The sequence below is a fragment of the Phacochoerus africanus genome, chromosome 8 (genome assembly GCF_016906955.1).
Source record: "Phacochoerus africanus isolate WHEZ1 chromosome 8, ROS_Pafr_v1, whole genome shotgun sequence".
Taxonomy (NCBI): Eukaryota; Metazoa; Chordata; class Mammalia; order Artiodactyla; family Suidae; genus Phacochoerus; species Phacochoerus africanus.
In genome coordinates this window covers 141529957-141545293 of record NC_062551.1, presented here as the reverse complement: position 1 = coordinate 141545293, position 15337 = coordinate 141529957, and the positions used below count along the sequence as shown (strand labels likewise).

The 15337-nt window shown below is 36.0% G+C and overlaps 1 protein-coding gene across 7 annotated transcripts in view; it reads right to left on the bottom strand.

Moving 5' to 3' along the window:
* PTGER3 (prostaglandin E receptor 3) overlaps positions 1 to 15337 on the bottom strand; it is a 199276-nt gene that overhangs the window by 151221 nt on the left and 32718 nt on the right. For 4 of the 7 annotated variants that reach the window (XM_047788649.1, XM_047788651.1, XM_047788652.1 and 1 more), the window contains exon 2: positions 12295 to 12474. The exons of 2 other annotated variants lie outside the window; for them this stretch is intronic. In XM_047788649.1, the coding sequence (XP_047644605.1) occupies positions 12295 to 12474 (180 nt within the window). Of the gene's footprint in view, positions 1 to 6005; positions 6692 to 12294; positions 12475 to 15337 lie in introns of those variants that run through there. One more of the 7 variants, XM_047788650.1, reaches the window with a different exon arrangement.

The window sequence follows — 15337 nt, the reverse complement described above, 5'->3', positions numbered from 1 at the left end:
AACAAATTATTTCAGGTTTCAGTGATAATTCTGTTGCTCTTTTTTCTTCCCTTCTTCTCTTGTTCTCTCCCTATGTGGTTTGATGACTATCTTTAGTGTTGTATTTGAGTTGATTTTTCTTATTTGTGTGTGTATCAGTTGTATATTTTTGGTTTGCAGTTGCCCTGAAATTTTGATATAGGAGTCTATATATATACATATATATATATATATATATGATTGTTTTAAGTTGATGGCCTCTGTAAAGCTTTTGATTTCTCCTTCAAATCTGAATGAGAGCCTTGCTGGGTAAAGTCATCTTGGTTGGAGGTTTTTTCCTTTCATCACGTTAAGTATAACATGCCACTCCCTTCTGGCCTGCAGAGTTTTTGCTGAAAAATCTTCCGATAACCTTATCAGGGTTCCCTTGTATGTTGTTTCTTTTCCCTAGCTGCTGTCAAGATTTTCTCTTTGTCTTTAATTTTCGTCAGTTTGATTAATATGTGTCTTGGAGTGTTCCTTCTTGGATTTATTTTATGTGGTACTCTTTGTGCTTCCTGGATTTGAGTGAGTGGTTCCTTTCCCATGATAGGGAAGTATTCAGCTATTATCTCTTCGAGTATTTTTTCTGTCCCCTTCTCTCTCTCTTCTCCTTCTAGCACCCCTATAATATGGATGTTGATGCATTTAACACTGTCCCAGAGTTCCCTTAGACTGTCTTCATTTCTTCTCAATCTTTTTTCTCTTTTCTGTTCCACATCAGTGACTTTCACTAGTCTGTCCTCCGCCTCGCTTATTTGTTCTTCTGCCTCCTGTATTCTTTTGTTGGTTGCATCTAATTAATTTTTTATTTCAGTTATTGTATTTTGCATCTCTGCTTGCTTAAGTTTTAAATCTTGTATTTCTTTGCTCAATGTTTGCTGTAAATTACTCATCTTTGCCTCCAGTTTATTTCCAGTGTCTTCTGTCATCTTCAGCATCATTAGTCTAAAGTCTTTTTCCTGGAGACTGGTAATCTTCAGATTTTTCTGGGATTTTTTCTTGTTCCCTTATCTGAATTATAGTTCTCTGCCTTTTCATTTTATAGGTTTTTGGTGTGGTCTCCTTTTTGCAGACAGTAGAGTTGTAGCCTCTCTTACTTCTGATGTCTGCCTCCCTTGTGGCTGAAGTTGGTACAGGGGCTTGCTGTAGGCTTCCTGATGTGAGGGAATGTTGCCTGTCCACTAGTAGGTGGGGCTGATTCTTGTCTCTCTGGTGGATGGGGCTTTGTCTCTGGGTGAGATTAGAAGCAGCTGAGTGCCTGGGGGGTCTTTAGGCAGCCTGTTTAGGCAGCCCCAAGTGGGGCTGTGATCCCGCCTGGATTATTGTTTGGCTTGTGGCTTCTCAGTGCTGATGGGTAAGGCCAGATTCTCCCAAAATGGCCACCTCTAAAGGAATACACGCCAGTGAATACGCCTGAGACCTTTGCCTCCAGCGTCCTTCCCCCACAACAAGCCACAGTCACCACCTGTTTTCCCCAGAGATCCTCCAAGAACTGCAGTCAGGTCCAACCCAGACTCCCATAGAGCCTCCACCCTGCCCTGGGACCCAAGGCACATGAAAGTCCATGTGCACCTTTCAAGAATGGGGTCTCCATTTCCCCAGGTCCTGTAGAGCTCCTGTGCACAAGCCCCACTGGCCTTCAATGCCAGATGCTCTGAGGGCTTTTTCTCCCAATCCCAAATCCCCAGGCATGGAAAACTGACATGGGCCTCAGAACTCTCACTCCTGTAGGTGAGTCTCTGTGATAGTTACTTTCCAGTCTGTGGGCTTCCCACCCAGTGGGTATGGGGTTGCTTATATTGCAAAATCACCACTCCTACCATCTTGATGCGGCCTCTTCTCTGTCTTCTGGAGTAGGATATCTTTTTGAAAGTTTCCAGTCCATTTGGTTGAAGGTTGTTCAGCATTTGGTTGTGATTCTGTTGTTTTTATGAGAGAAGGTGAGCTCCAGTCCTTCTATTCCACTGTCTTAATCTCTTCAGTGATAATTCTTAAGGGACTGTAGCAGGAATATTCAAAATAGCCATAATAGGAGAAAATCCGTGATAAGGATAGAAACCATACATATCTAACTAGGGCTGCAAAACATTTAAAGCAGTGATTCCCCTTCCGAGCTTGGCAATAAATCAATATTATTTCTCCAAAATTTTTCAAGTAAAAATTAATTTTGTCACCCCAATTTTTAAAATAAAGATGTAGGCAAAAAAAATTAATGATCAAGAAATGTTCAAAATAAATAACAAGGCACAATTGCTTTTCCTCCAAAAATGGCTTTTCATGGAGGTGCTAAGCAGAAACCACTGACTTATGCAAATCAACTTGCAATTTCATGCACTCCTTGTACAGCTGTCCAATTCATGTACACCACATCCAGAATGTAGGATACTTTGGTATCAAAGTGTTGTTTCCAAACTATAAATACATTAGTGTTCTAAGGTCACATTTATTCTTCCTCAATAAGGCAAGAAAAATGCAAAGATAAATGTCATTAATTGCTCCAGACATTTCCCTCTAGAGAAATGCAAGCTATAAACATCAATACTGCATTCTACTAATAGCATCAAGCACTGGCTTAAAGTATCATTAATTTTACATTTGTAAGAAGGTTTGCAAATGTATACCTTGCATTTTACTGAAAGGGTCAATCAATAGGTCCTCCTTTCTGCTTTCATTCTAAATAGCAATACAAAAATGTGGTAGATGTGGAAGTGGAAATATACACTTCTCCATATATGTAACAGAACGTAATGTTGTATAACTAAGTACCTGGAAGTTACATTCTAAACATTTTCGAGATAGCATTTTTCAGGTTAGGGTTTGTTTTTTTTTTTAATTGCTTTTTAAGTAGATTGTTTTTAAATCTCTTTTGCTGGATCAACCAAGGCAAAACTATAACAAGTTCTTGTGTAAGCAAATGTGTCGTTGGGTAACTTGAAAATTTTTTTTAAAATGGTCCTTCCATTTTTCAACCTGTTTTTTGGTCATTTATATCGCTTTTCTGGTTGGGATTGTGTTGTTTCTTTTCCCCGTGTGATGACAACTTTGAAAAAGGATTGTAGTTCCTTTTAATAATTCTCCCCCCCATTATGTTGATTTACTGTTATGGGAATATAGTGAGATGTCAAGGAATGTTGGCATTCACAGGGAAGTAATAATGTTGACTTAGCTCCAGTTTTAGATTTTAGTTTTCTAACCAAACATGGAAACTCATGAGGTTCTTTGAATCACAAAGACTCTCACAGTAAGAATTCTTAACCTGTGTCTATAAATTTAAAAGACATCTCTAGACAGACTTCAGGAGGGCTGCAAAAACTCTGACATTGTAAAAAAAAAAAAAATTAGCTGTGCTTTTTGTGAGCAGGGGATCCAAACCTTTTACCAGATTATCAGAGTGGTCCCTGACCCCACAGTGACTAAGAACCAGTGTTCTACCAGGTTCTTCTAGTTAAATATAAATTTAAAAATCTAAATTTTAAAAGGCCTAAGTGGTGGTAATGGTTTCAGAATTATTTTCTTCCAATGTTCTTTTCAAAATTAGATTCAAACATCCTTGTATGTGATATTCAAAGCCTTCTTTTGAAAAGATTGCATAAGAATATTAGGTATAAGCACCACTTATCCATAGACCTTTCTTACTTTGCCTCAGAAATTTACAATAGATTAATGAATACCTTTGTTCTAATTTTAATTTTTGGTCAGATTTGTGGTTTAAGTTTTTAAACTCCCCATCCCATACAAAACAGAGTTTAAAGTTCACTCAGAGATCGTTACTTGAACTGTTAGCAAAAATGAATGGTAATAGCTCTATACCTAAGGTCCTGCAGACTGGAATGAACTCAGAAAGGCACAGGCTGATACAGAGATATTTGCCTCCAGTTTGATTGTTCTTGGATGAAAATTATGTCTCAGATTAAATAAAGCTGCTGCAAATCTGTTACACAGGCCAGACATGCAGAAATCCTATTAAAGACAGAGTTTGTTAAGTTAGTTGTCTCTTACTAAGGTACCTCATCTGGAAATGTGAATTTAATTAAGGAAAATTATAGAAGATTTTTAAAGGTCCTGGGAGAAATGGACTGTCTTTAGATATCCCTTTGAGAGGCATATAATCCTAGGGCCTCTTATCAAGAACAAAATAGGGATTGAAGGCATCAATAGAAAGATGATACTTTCTAAGAAATTGTACCTCTTCATTTGTGAATAGGTTTATGTGATTATAGAAGAGGATCACCGCCCATGGTGATCCAGGCATTGTTGTAGCAGTAGTGCCACATTTTTGTGCAGTCAGACACAAACTGGCATCCTGGTACATGCTAACCTTGGGAAATACCAGAATGGTGGCTGTCAGGACCAAGATCCCACAAATGGTCTTGTCCTACAAATCCTCAGGCACTTAACTTCCTCTTGGTGGCTATGGCCCTTCCATAAAGCAGAGGTTCTCAACTAGGGGCAAATATGAGCTTCACAGTGCATTTGGCAAAGTCTGGGGATATTTCTGATTGTCACACCTAGAGAGATATTACTGGCATCTAGTAGGTAGAGGGCAGGGTAGCTGTTAAACAGCCTACAATATACAGAACAACCACCCCACAACAAAGAATTATCTGGCCCAAGGTGTCAATACTTCCAAGGTTGAGAAATCCTACCTTTAGGCCAAGCTACTTTTGCCTTCTCTGCTAAATTGTAGAAATATGCTCTATTCAGACCCACGTTTTTTTACAGGGCCACTAGAATTTAGTCAGTTTAAACGCCTTGAAAATTGTAATGCTTTAGGCAGAGGGAAGTGAAAAAAAATATCCTAAAATGTGCCCTCCCTACCTTCCTGGTTAACACCAACTCCTTTCTCCAAAATGCAGATTAAATGTCACCTCCTACAGGAATCAGTTTCCTATTTTAGCATCACCTCCCCCATATACTCTCATAGTACCATAGGCTTATCCCAGAGCAGCTCTATTCAAATTACTTCCCATTTCCTTACTAGATTATAAATTCATTGAAAGCTAGGTTTGTTTGTTGTTGTTGCTTTTTAAAATCCTTATATCCTAGTCCCTACTGGAATAATTAGCACAGAATATGTACACAATAAACAAATGTAAAGGAAAAGAAAAAGCCTAGAATACTGGCTTGGATTCTGAGTACCCGCCCTCCAAACTAGATTTACTCAAGACTATTTTAGGGGAGCACAACAGTCCCCAAGATATCTAAGGACACCTGACTCCCAGCGTTGTAGTAGAAATTTCTGACCTACCAGAAGATAGCCATAATGATGTTTACCTCAAATACTGCAAAACAAAGACTACAGAGATCATAAGATCTGGTTGGGGGTCTACTACAGAGCTCTCCCTGAATGCCTTTTTTTTTTTGTTCTTTTTTTGTTTGTTTTTTGGTTTTTTTTTAGGAGGAGGAAGGAGGGCAAGCTTGGCATGCTTTTAAGGAGCTTGGCTTTGCATTCTATATTCTACAGAACTTCTCCCTTCACTGAAGAAGGAAGAGGTAGAGTGAGCTGAGCGAGCACATGGGACAGGGTCATGGGGTAGCCCAACATTCATCTCTACTTGTAGTCAGTTCACACCGATTCTCAGGTACACGTCTGCTAAAGGGGCTGACCACAAATAAGGTCAATCCTTATGCTGACTGCCTATAGATTATACTCAAATCCACAAGAAAGTGGCAGAACTAAGCTTAGAATAATTTATAAATATGCTTTTGTATTAAAAACAAAAAAAATCTAGGATTATAACATGAGCAGGTATCATGTTGAAAAGCGTACTTCAAGTTTATAGCAAATCAATGATCATTTGTACTGTATGGGATTATGGAATAGAAGACAAAATGATTTAACATTACAGATAGGATGACACTATTACATTACATTGTGCTGTTATTTTGATAAAGCACATCAAATAGTTCAGTAAAATACTTAATACAATTGTAAGTAAAACATTCCTGATGTAAGTTGGCATCAGGAAAGAAAGACAGGGACATTTCAGAATATTCAACTTTATTTTCCATTGACAAACACAACATAAATAACATACATTTATTAAATATACACACTAGCTACGACTTGAATGCCATCAAAATTCTGATGAACTTTTCATAGTTTTATATCCTTTGTCTCTGCAACATTAAATACTACTCTTTAAAACATACTGGAAGATATATTTAAACACACTTAAGATAACTCCCAGAAAAACTATACATAGAGGTGACAAAATCACACCTTCCCACTTAACCAAGTATATAGGATGGGATGCTAAAAAGGAAAGGTGGCGAAACATACACTTTCTATACTGAGCTTTACATCATTGATTAAAGTACCAATGATTTCAGTTCTTACTTAGATACATTATGAAAATAATATATTCATTTGTTGTAAACAGATCAAGATAATCAGTGCCTATTTCTAATTTGTTTGCTTAAAGAAATGCTCAATTCCATGCTATTTTCACAAACTCATTTTAGAATAGAAAAGGAAGAAGGTGAAACATTTCATATACATACAGGAGGACTGGGAGGAAAAAGAGTTTAGCAGTCAGCAATGGCTTGAGTGAACTTAACATTTGCTCTTAGAGAAAAGAACACGGGCTTCTCCTGGCTCTGTCCTACTGATGCTCAGGTGTGTAAAGATCAAGGTGGCTGCCTCCTCTTTCTGCTTCTGTGAAACGGCCTAAAAGGATGAAGAATCTTAACAAGTTGGGAATACATAGGTTCCCTATTACGTCTTTTTGTTTTCTATCCCACCCTCTGTGACTATTCCACATGAATGTCCTTTCAAAAGCTGAAAGAACAATGAAGTGCATCAGTAAGTCAAACGCATTTCCCCTGCTTAACATTACAGCTTTGATTTCTACAGAAACTGAAAACCAAAGAAACAAGCAATTTTCAAATAGCTATCAAAGTCTGGTAATTGGCTAGCTTTGGGCAAGATATTTGATCCACTTTAATTAAAAAGCCAAAGTATTCTAATTCTAAAGCAATTGACAAAAGAATTTTAAGAGCTGCTCTAAATAACTAGAGAGATGGTATCATCTGCAAAATGCTCAAAAAGCCCAAAAAGGCTAATTTGTATCTCATGGTGGTCTCTTTCCTTTTTATCTTTACTCCCATAATAAAATTATTTCATCAAAGCAGACATTAAAAAACAGACTCAGATCTGTTTCATGTATTAGGACATTAGCATATTAGAAATGTGAAACCATTCTCTCCCTTAAAAACAATCCCAGCTTCACCAATAGTAAATATTTCTGTTACTTTCTCTCTGTGAGAAAATGAATAACAGGTTGGAGGCAAGGGGGCTGGGGGAAATGTTCTTAATGAGGAAATACATAATTCAGTAGATATTTGAGTTGCTTATGATTTGAAACTGATTGATGTATACCTTCTGAAAATAATTTTTTTTTTGCTTTTTTAGGGCCACACCCAAGGCATATGGAAGTTCCCAGAATAGGAATCTAATATGAGCTGTAGCCACTTGCCTACACCACAGCCACAGCAACACCAGATCCAATCCACATCTGCGACCTACACCACAGCTCATGGCAATGCCAGATCCCTAACCCACTGAGCAAGGCCAGGGATTGAACCGGCAACGTCATGGTTTCTAGTCAGATTCATTTCTGCTGCGCCAGGACAGGAACTCCTGAAAATAATTTTCATTCTCAATAAAGAAACTGTCTGATTTACAAATGAATGAATATGGCATATGTCTGATTGAACTGCATTTCTTTTTAAAAAAATTTTATTATAGTTGATTTATAATATTCTGTTGATTTCTGCCATGTGAACTGCATTTCTAGATAGTCAAAATGTACTTGGCTTGTGGTATCACAATGTAGTTGTTTACAACTCAATTTGTATAAATTTTGTCTTTAAATAGAACCCTCATTTTAGAAATTATAAAATAGAAACTATATAAAATAAAAATTCTGTGCTCTTTCATTACTTTTTCTTTTAAGAGTAGAGAACAAGGGTGATTGAGAAAGGATATATAAAGTAGCATGTTTTGAAGATATATTTCCATCTGAATTAAAAACTAATTATTGACCTCATTTGGAAAAAAAAAATGCCTTAATTCTAGACTTGTTGAGGTCTTTCATAGATATGTATAGTTTCAGTTTTTCCTTTATCACTTTGAGAACAAAGTTACCCTACACTATTCTTTTTACTTTCTTCAATTTTATTCAAGGTAGACTCAATCCAAAAAACAAAGTGGGGGGTGGGGGGCATTCATGGAAGGCATGTGAAAAATTTTAGTTAACAATATACTATGAATCATTATAAAATTAAAACATTTTGGGTGAGAATAATCCAGGGGAAAATGAACTTTCTCATGAAATTAGTACCTATCTAAATGATACCAATATAATGGAGTTTTAATTTTTGAATTTTCCCCAATTCTGTTTTATTCTTCATATGTAATCACCATCTGTTAGTTGCCATAGAATTCTCAACTAATAGCAGCTGCTTAACAAATGTGCATGTGAGTTTTAGATCAATTTTCAAATTTTGTACTTGACTCTATGTTAGGAAACATTATAGATATGTGTCACCTCTTAATAACAATGTATTGCAAATTAGAAAACAGTCTTATGGATTCAGCTAAAGTATTAAATATTCTTCATTTTTAAAATGATAATCTCATCAAAAATTCTTTTCATTTATTTAGACCTCAATTTTAGCACATTTGAGACATATACAGTCACAAAAGCAGCAAGAAAGAAGCATCTCTGAAGATTTGGCATGATTGGTGAGCTAAACTTGGTACAGAGGTAAACCATGGAAATTTTTATTATTCTATATTAAGCTTTTAATATGTTTATAGTAATACTCTGCAGTCTCTCTAAGTCACTCATCATCTAGTAACTATATTTTAAGAGAAGCTTTGGGGGCTAAAGCATGAAAAGAAGTAGGAAACAAATGTGCCTGAAATTTCAAAGAACAAAATTTTTCTATTTCTTGTAGCTAACTTAATCCCCAAACAAAAGAACTATGATTTCTGATATGCAGAAGATTGCAAGAAGATGACTAACTTGGGGTCAAAACCCAACAAAAACTATAGAATATTAAATAAGTAAAAGGCCTAACTCACTTGAAAATCTAATCTTAGAATACTTGCACAGATGGAGCACACCTGATCAAAATACTGTTTTGTCAGAGGTTTTACTTTGCCTATTACTCAATGCCATGTGGTCAGTGTCTTTTATAGTAAACTTTTACATGAGCTTCTACAATTTTATTCCATAACATGGTCAAGAGATCTTTTATATAATAAAGGAGTGTTAAGTATATATGTGTGCTTTTTAATTCATAATCATTTAAATCTGGCATGATTAAATGCTTATGCTGACTTAAAAATAACTTGATGCATAGCATCAGGTAAACGTGGTAAATCTTGGAATAACACACTGTTTCTTCAACTTAGAGTATTTTAAAGATACCCACTATACTTATTTTATTTGAAAAGTAAATTTTTACTGGATGACATGTTAGCATTCTCTTCTATGATGAAACATAGCTGTATAAATTCACTGCTTGAAAAATAAGGACTGCTTTGTAAAGTCTAAGATAGCTGATTTTACATATATTTCCACATTGCATTCACTCACTTCTTTCTATTTGCTTTACTAGGCCTCTATTTGTCTTAATCAATACTGAGAAGTTTTTGTAAGTGTCATAATTTATGCCTGCATTTTTCTCCTGCTTAAATATGTGCTAAATATTTCAGAGTGAACTTAAAGGCCAATGAATTCAACTTGGAAACAGACATACTCTTCTGCAGTGACCTTAGATGTTCGCTTCCTCGCCACATCTAGGGCCTCTGAACAGCTGGTCTGAAATCTAACCTCAATTATCATCCAAAGGCTGATAGTATTTAGGACATATTTCTTATCAGGTTTTTCATGTACTGACACACGCCTCCCTAGATAACAAAACTCACATGCCGATTGCATAATTGTTCCTTTTCTATCTCTTTTTCAAGCTTGTTCAAAAACTGTCACTATCTGCTTCTACCATGTATCCCTGGGCAGACATTTATTTTACAGTTAAGTGTGAGTTTTAGACTGTTTCATCTTTATGTATTTCTGGGGTTTGATGAAAAGTAATATTTCTTTGACAGTAATTTCCATTACTACTTGGGAGTATCAGTCTCTTAAATTATTAACACAAATAAAGCACTTTTTTATATGGCAATATTACACTGCACATTTGAAGATAAATTTGTATTTCTGTAATTAAACAAGCAGAGATCTTTCACTTGATCAGCTTGCTGGTCTATAATGGCATGAAGCACTTCAAACATATGGTGAGAACTTACTGATGCGTGTTGGTTTTTGGCAGCTAATCATTCATTCATTCATTGAACAAATAGTCATCAAACACTTTCTACATCTCTATCCCAGTGCTGTTCTAGGTGCTGGAAGAAATAACCCAATCAAGCTCACACCACTCAAATCCACACTGCATGTAAGTCTATCTGATTGTAACCTAGGCTCAGCAGACCACACGCAACAGGTAAAGCCTCTTCATGATAAGGTCATTTAAGTGCAGTAGTTTTGTCTCATCCTCCATGAGGTGACCTGTGAGATAATCCAATTCTACAGCATAGAGAACTTTTGTAATGGGGTTTAGTAGAGGTTGTTTATCACCGTTTTTTCTAAAACCTAGACTAGTGGAACCACCATGAATTACATAAGCACTCCCAGCAGATCTTGCCGGCTCACTCAGTTTGACATGGTCTTTTGAATCAATTCTTCATGAGTGACCTAGGCCAGTATACATATTAATCTCATAGATAGTTTTCATTTCTTAAAATTAATTCTTTCCCAAATGCCTACTGAATACACACAAAAATGTAGTTACTATAAAGGAGTACACATAAATCTCAAGTTTTTTTTTAATCTAGGAAAGCAATAAAAGAACATGCAAATTAAAATCTTCATGAGAAAACATTAACAAGTTTGCAAGATGGGTGTTGTAAAGAGAGCATAAAATGAAGAATATTTTACATGGGTCTAATTTGGAAGATTGTTCTGCTTGTTGGGAGTTTTTTTTTTTTTTTTTAAGTGTAATTCTCAAAACTTAATGTAGTGACCTCCTTGTGCCAAAAAGATATCAGGCTTAGCTATCAAGATTTGTATACATGTAGACCATAAGAGAAATATCTTAATAATAAATATTTAGATAGAGCCACTTTGAGGAAAAGGTAGAGAAAGGGCTGTGAGGGGTCAAGAGTATTAATTTTCTTATCCCAAAAATAGGCCAAGCTATGGAAAGTCTTTATGGAAGCTTCAAAATATTTACTGGTCTTAGAATCAGAGTTAGTATTTAAATATTCAAAAGACTGAAGAGAATACTCTTGCTGGGGAAATCAGGGAAGATAATTGTCCAGAGTGCTGATAGTTAGTGCTCAAATCATTCCTTAAATAACATTTTGAAAAATCACTTCACTGACTCTCAAGCACAGTTTCATGGTGTGTCAGAATTTAAAATGTCATCAAAAGTTAGAACATTTAGCAATTTGTATAGTCCCAAATTCTGTCATATTTGAAATGAATGGAATTGACCCTTATCTGGACAATGAGTAAACCTAATTACCAACACAACCAAAACTTAAATTTTGTAAGGTTAGCAGCTAATTTATATATTGAGGAATTTTTAAATAACATTAGTACCAATGAATATTATGGATACACTACACATTTTTTTTAATACTAACTCAACTTTGTAAAAAATGTAAGGGGAATAAGAGTGACAGAGAGAAAAAGAGAGTAAAAAAAGAACTAGGTTTTGAGCAAAAACAAACTGTTGCCTTGTCTTCAATGATCTGTGTGTTAAATTCCCCATGTACTTAGTATACTGTAATATTAACTATCCCCACCCGGCCCCCACCACAGACCAAGATCATTTATAGAAAAATGTTTTCAGCTCATAAATAATCACATATTTAGCTACAAATGGCACAGATCCCAAAACACTACACTGTTATAAATGTATTTTCCTTTGTGTTTCAGTAATTTGGGCGCATAGGGGATTATCTATGCTTCTGAGACCATGTAGCCTTACATCAAAAATTCAACTTCAATGCATAAACAGTGGCATGCCAGAGATGCCTAAATTCACAGTAAGGTTTAGGGCTATCTGTTGCCAAAAGCTGTGAACATGCAAGTTAAGTGTTCTCTTTCATGCTTCTGTCTGTGTTATTTCATGGGATAATGAAATAGTCTGCACTTTCTGTCCATTTTTAGAGCAGCTGCAGACAGCATTTGCTACCTGGCAAAACTTTTGAAGGAGGATCTTTCTTAGCAGCAGATAAACCCAGGGATCCAAGATCTGGTTCAGTGAAGCCAGGCGAACGGCTATTAAGAAGAAGTTGCACTCGTTCTGCTTTTCTGTGTACACCTTGCAGTACTCAACTGATGTCTGATTGAAGATCATTTTCAACATCATTATCTAAGAAAAAGGGAAAATTATTATTCCAAAGATTAATAAAGTCGTATGTACCTCCCCTACACAGTACATAGTTAATGTAAAATAAATTAGTTGTTGGATTGAAATGATTAATTCAAGCAACATTTATACTCACAGAACACATCCCTGAATTATATATGTCTATGTATTTTCCCACATTTTTGTCTATTCAGTATGATTTTTTTATAAGTACATATTCTTAGACTCTTTCTTGGTCCTTGGGATTGAAGAAGCTGGAAAAATAACACATCTCAAAATTAGCCAAAGTCATCGGTCTTGCTGCTGAAAACACAAGTACGTTGACACCTCAGTGAGGGTCAATACTTCAACAAAACCAAAACATATTTAATCTTCAATGGTTATAACTGAAAAAAATTACTGAAGAAAAAATAGTAAGAAAGGGGAAAATAATAGTAATATTTTTATGATTATTACTGTCATCAGCATTTTCTGATGCCTGTCAAGTTTTTCCTATGCATTTAATAAACAATATAAGATAAATATTACTGCCATCAGCATTTTCTGATGCCTGTATCAAGTTTTTCCTATGCATTTAATAAACAATATAAGATAAATATTATTGTCATCTCCTTTTTACAGTTGCAGAAACCAAGGTTTTGTGATGTAAAACGGCTGAGCCAGACTTAAACTCAGGTTCACTAACATATGACAGAGAGCATTTTACATCGTTTTGGTCTCTCCCCTCTCACTGAACACACACTAGAATGTAAACTCCATGAATGCAGGATTTGGGACCACATATATTTTTTTCCACACTGTATATGCCTCATATCTAGACTAATATTTAGCAGAGAGTGTTCAATAAATACTTGTGAATGAATATATGAATATATGAAAATATGTGACTATATGACATACATACCATACACAATATAAAATATATTTATATTTGAATGAATAAACATGTTTGATTTCCACAGAAGAGAAATAAAGTGAAGATTCAAAAGCATCCAGAAAGATATTCAACCTATTAGTCATCAGAGAAATGCATAGTATGACAAAGTAAGAAAACAGTTTATACCCACTTGTTTGACAAAAATGGAATGTGACTTTCCCAAATGTTAGTGAGGATGTGAAGCAACGTGGACTTCACATACTACCTGCAGGAGTGTGAGAAGGAGCAGCCCACTGGAAGACAGCCAGGCACCATCTCATCTGCTACCTCACAGAAGCCCCCCTCCCAAGAATACACTGCCCTGAATTCCTGCACCAGCAGCTGTGTGTATGACGTTTCATTACAGCATTGTTCATAATAGCGCCGCCCCCCCCAAAAAAGGCAGGAACAACCCAAACATGGGATCACATTCACAAGCCAAGAAAGGTACTGACTTTATTACTGGCTCTTCAATTTTTCTCTCTAGATGAGCACAGCTCCTAAGCACTTGAAATGTGGTTGGAAAAAATTGAGATGTTGGGATTATACAATGAAGTAATAATTTTTATATAGTGTGTCAAATAAACTATGTTATTAAAATGAATATCACTTGTTTCCTGTTACTTTTTTAAAAATGACACTCCTAGAAAATTTAAAATGATGTATGTGGCTTGCACTGTGGCTCACAATACATTTCTCAGGAACCCAAAGTGTCTCTAAGCCTCGTATTTCTTTGGATGTTCTATCCTCAGGTCACACGTCTTAAATTGAAGGGGCCCCAATGTCCCTGAGCAGCCCACACACCCGAACTACAAACCTACTATCACAACAACCGCGCTTTCTTTATTTCTTTCGTCTTTTTGCCTTTTCTAGGGCCACTCCCGTGGCATATGGAGGTTCCCAGGCTAGGGGTCTAGTCGGAGCTGTAGCCGCAGGCCTACACCAGAGCCACAGCAACTCAGGATCCCAGTTGAATCTGCCACCTATACCACAGCTCACGGCAATGCCAGATCCTAAACCCACTAAGCAAGGTCAGGGATCAAACCTGCAACCTCATGGTTCCTAGTTGGATTCGTTAACCACTGAGCCAAGACAGGAACTCCAGCACTTTCTTTCTTGAACAATTACCCTGACTCGACACGTCACAGTCACCTTTGAAACCTCCTTTGCCTCGTCCTCTGCAATTCCATTTGCTCTTGTTTCAGTCTCATCCTAGTTCAGCTCCTCCTCTCTTCTGAATTGTAGTAAGAACAGACACCCCAACGGTGCAAATAAATGTCAGGACAACACAGAAGTGGCCTGCTAAACCCCAGCTCTGATCAGATCCTCACCAGCTATAAAAACGTCAACTCGGTCTTACTGGACAGAGTTGAATCACAGATTATTCTTAAACTCATCACTGGAAAAGGAGATGGAAATTTCCAGATTTGGCTAATAGGACAAATCCATTTTCTGAGGCTTACCCCATGATTCTTAACCAAATTATCACCTAACACCTGAAAAAAATAATGGCTCTATAAACAAATAGAAGAGAAAAATGGGGAGGCATATATTCTGACCCTAATTTCTTTCAAGGAAATTTTTTAAAGGGATTTATTCAATAAAAGAAAAAAAAAACACAGCTGGACATATAAGTAAATGTTCAGCAAAGCATTATCTATTTTAATAAGAAACCGCAAATACATAAATCTCTAGTATCAGAAGTAAAGTTTAACAAAATGTGGCCTGTTTACATAATAATATATATAATTAGGTGAAAAGAACAAAATCTAGGATAGTATCATGTATATAAAGTTATATTGTTATTAAAATTAAATTAATAAAATATATAGACTTATGGAAGACAATGGAGTTATTTCTATTAAATTATTTAAACATTTTTATGTACATAAAAATATTTCAAACAACTAGGGAAAGTCTTTTGTTTAAAGGGAATTGATGATTGTTCCC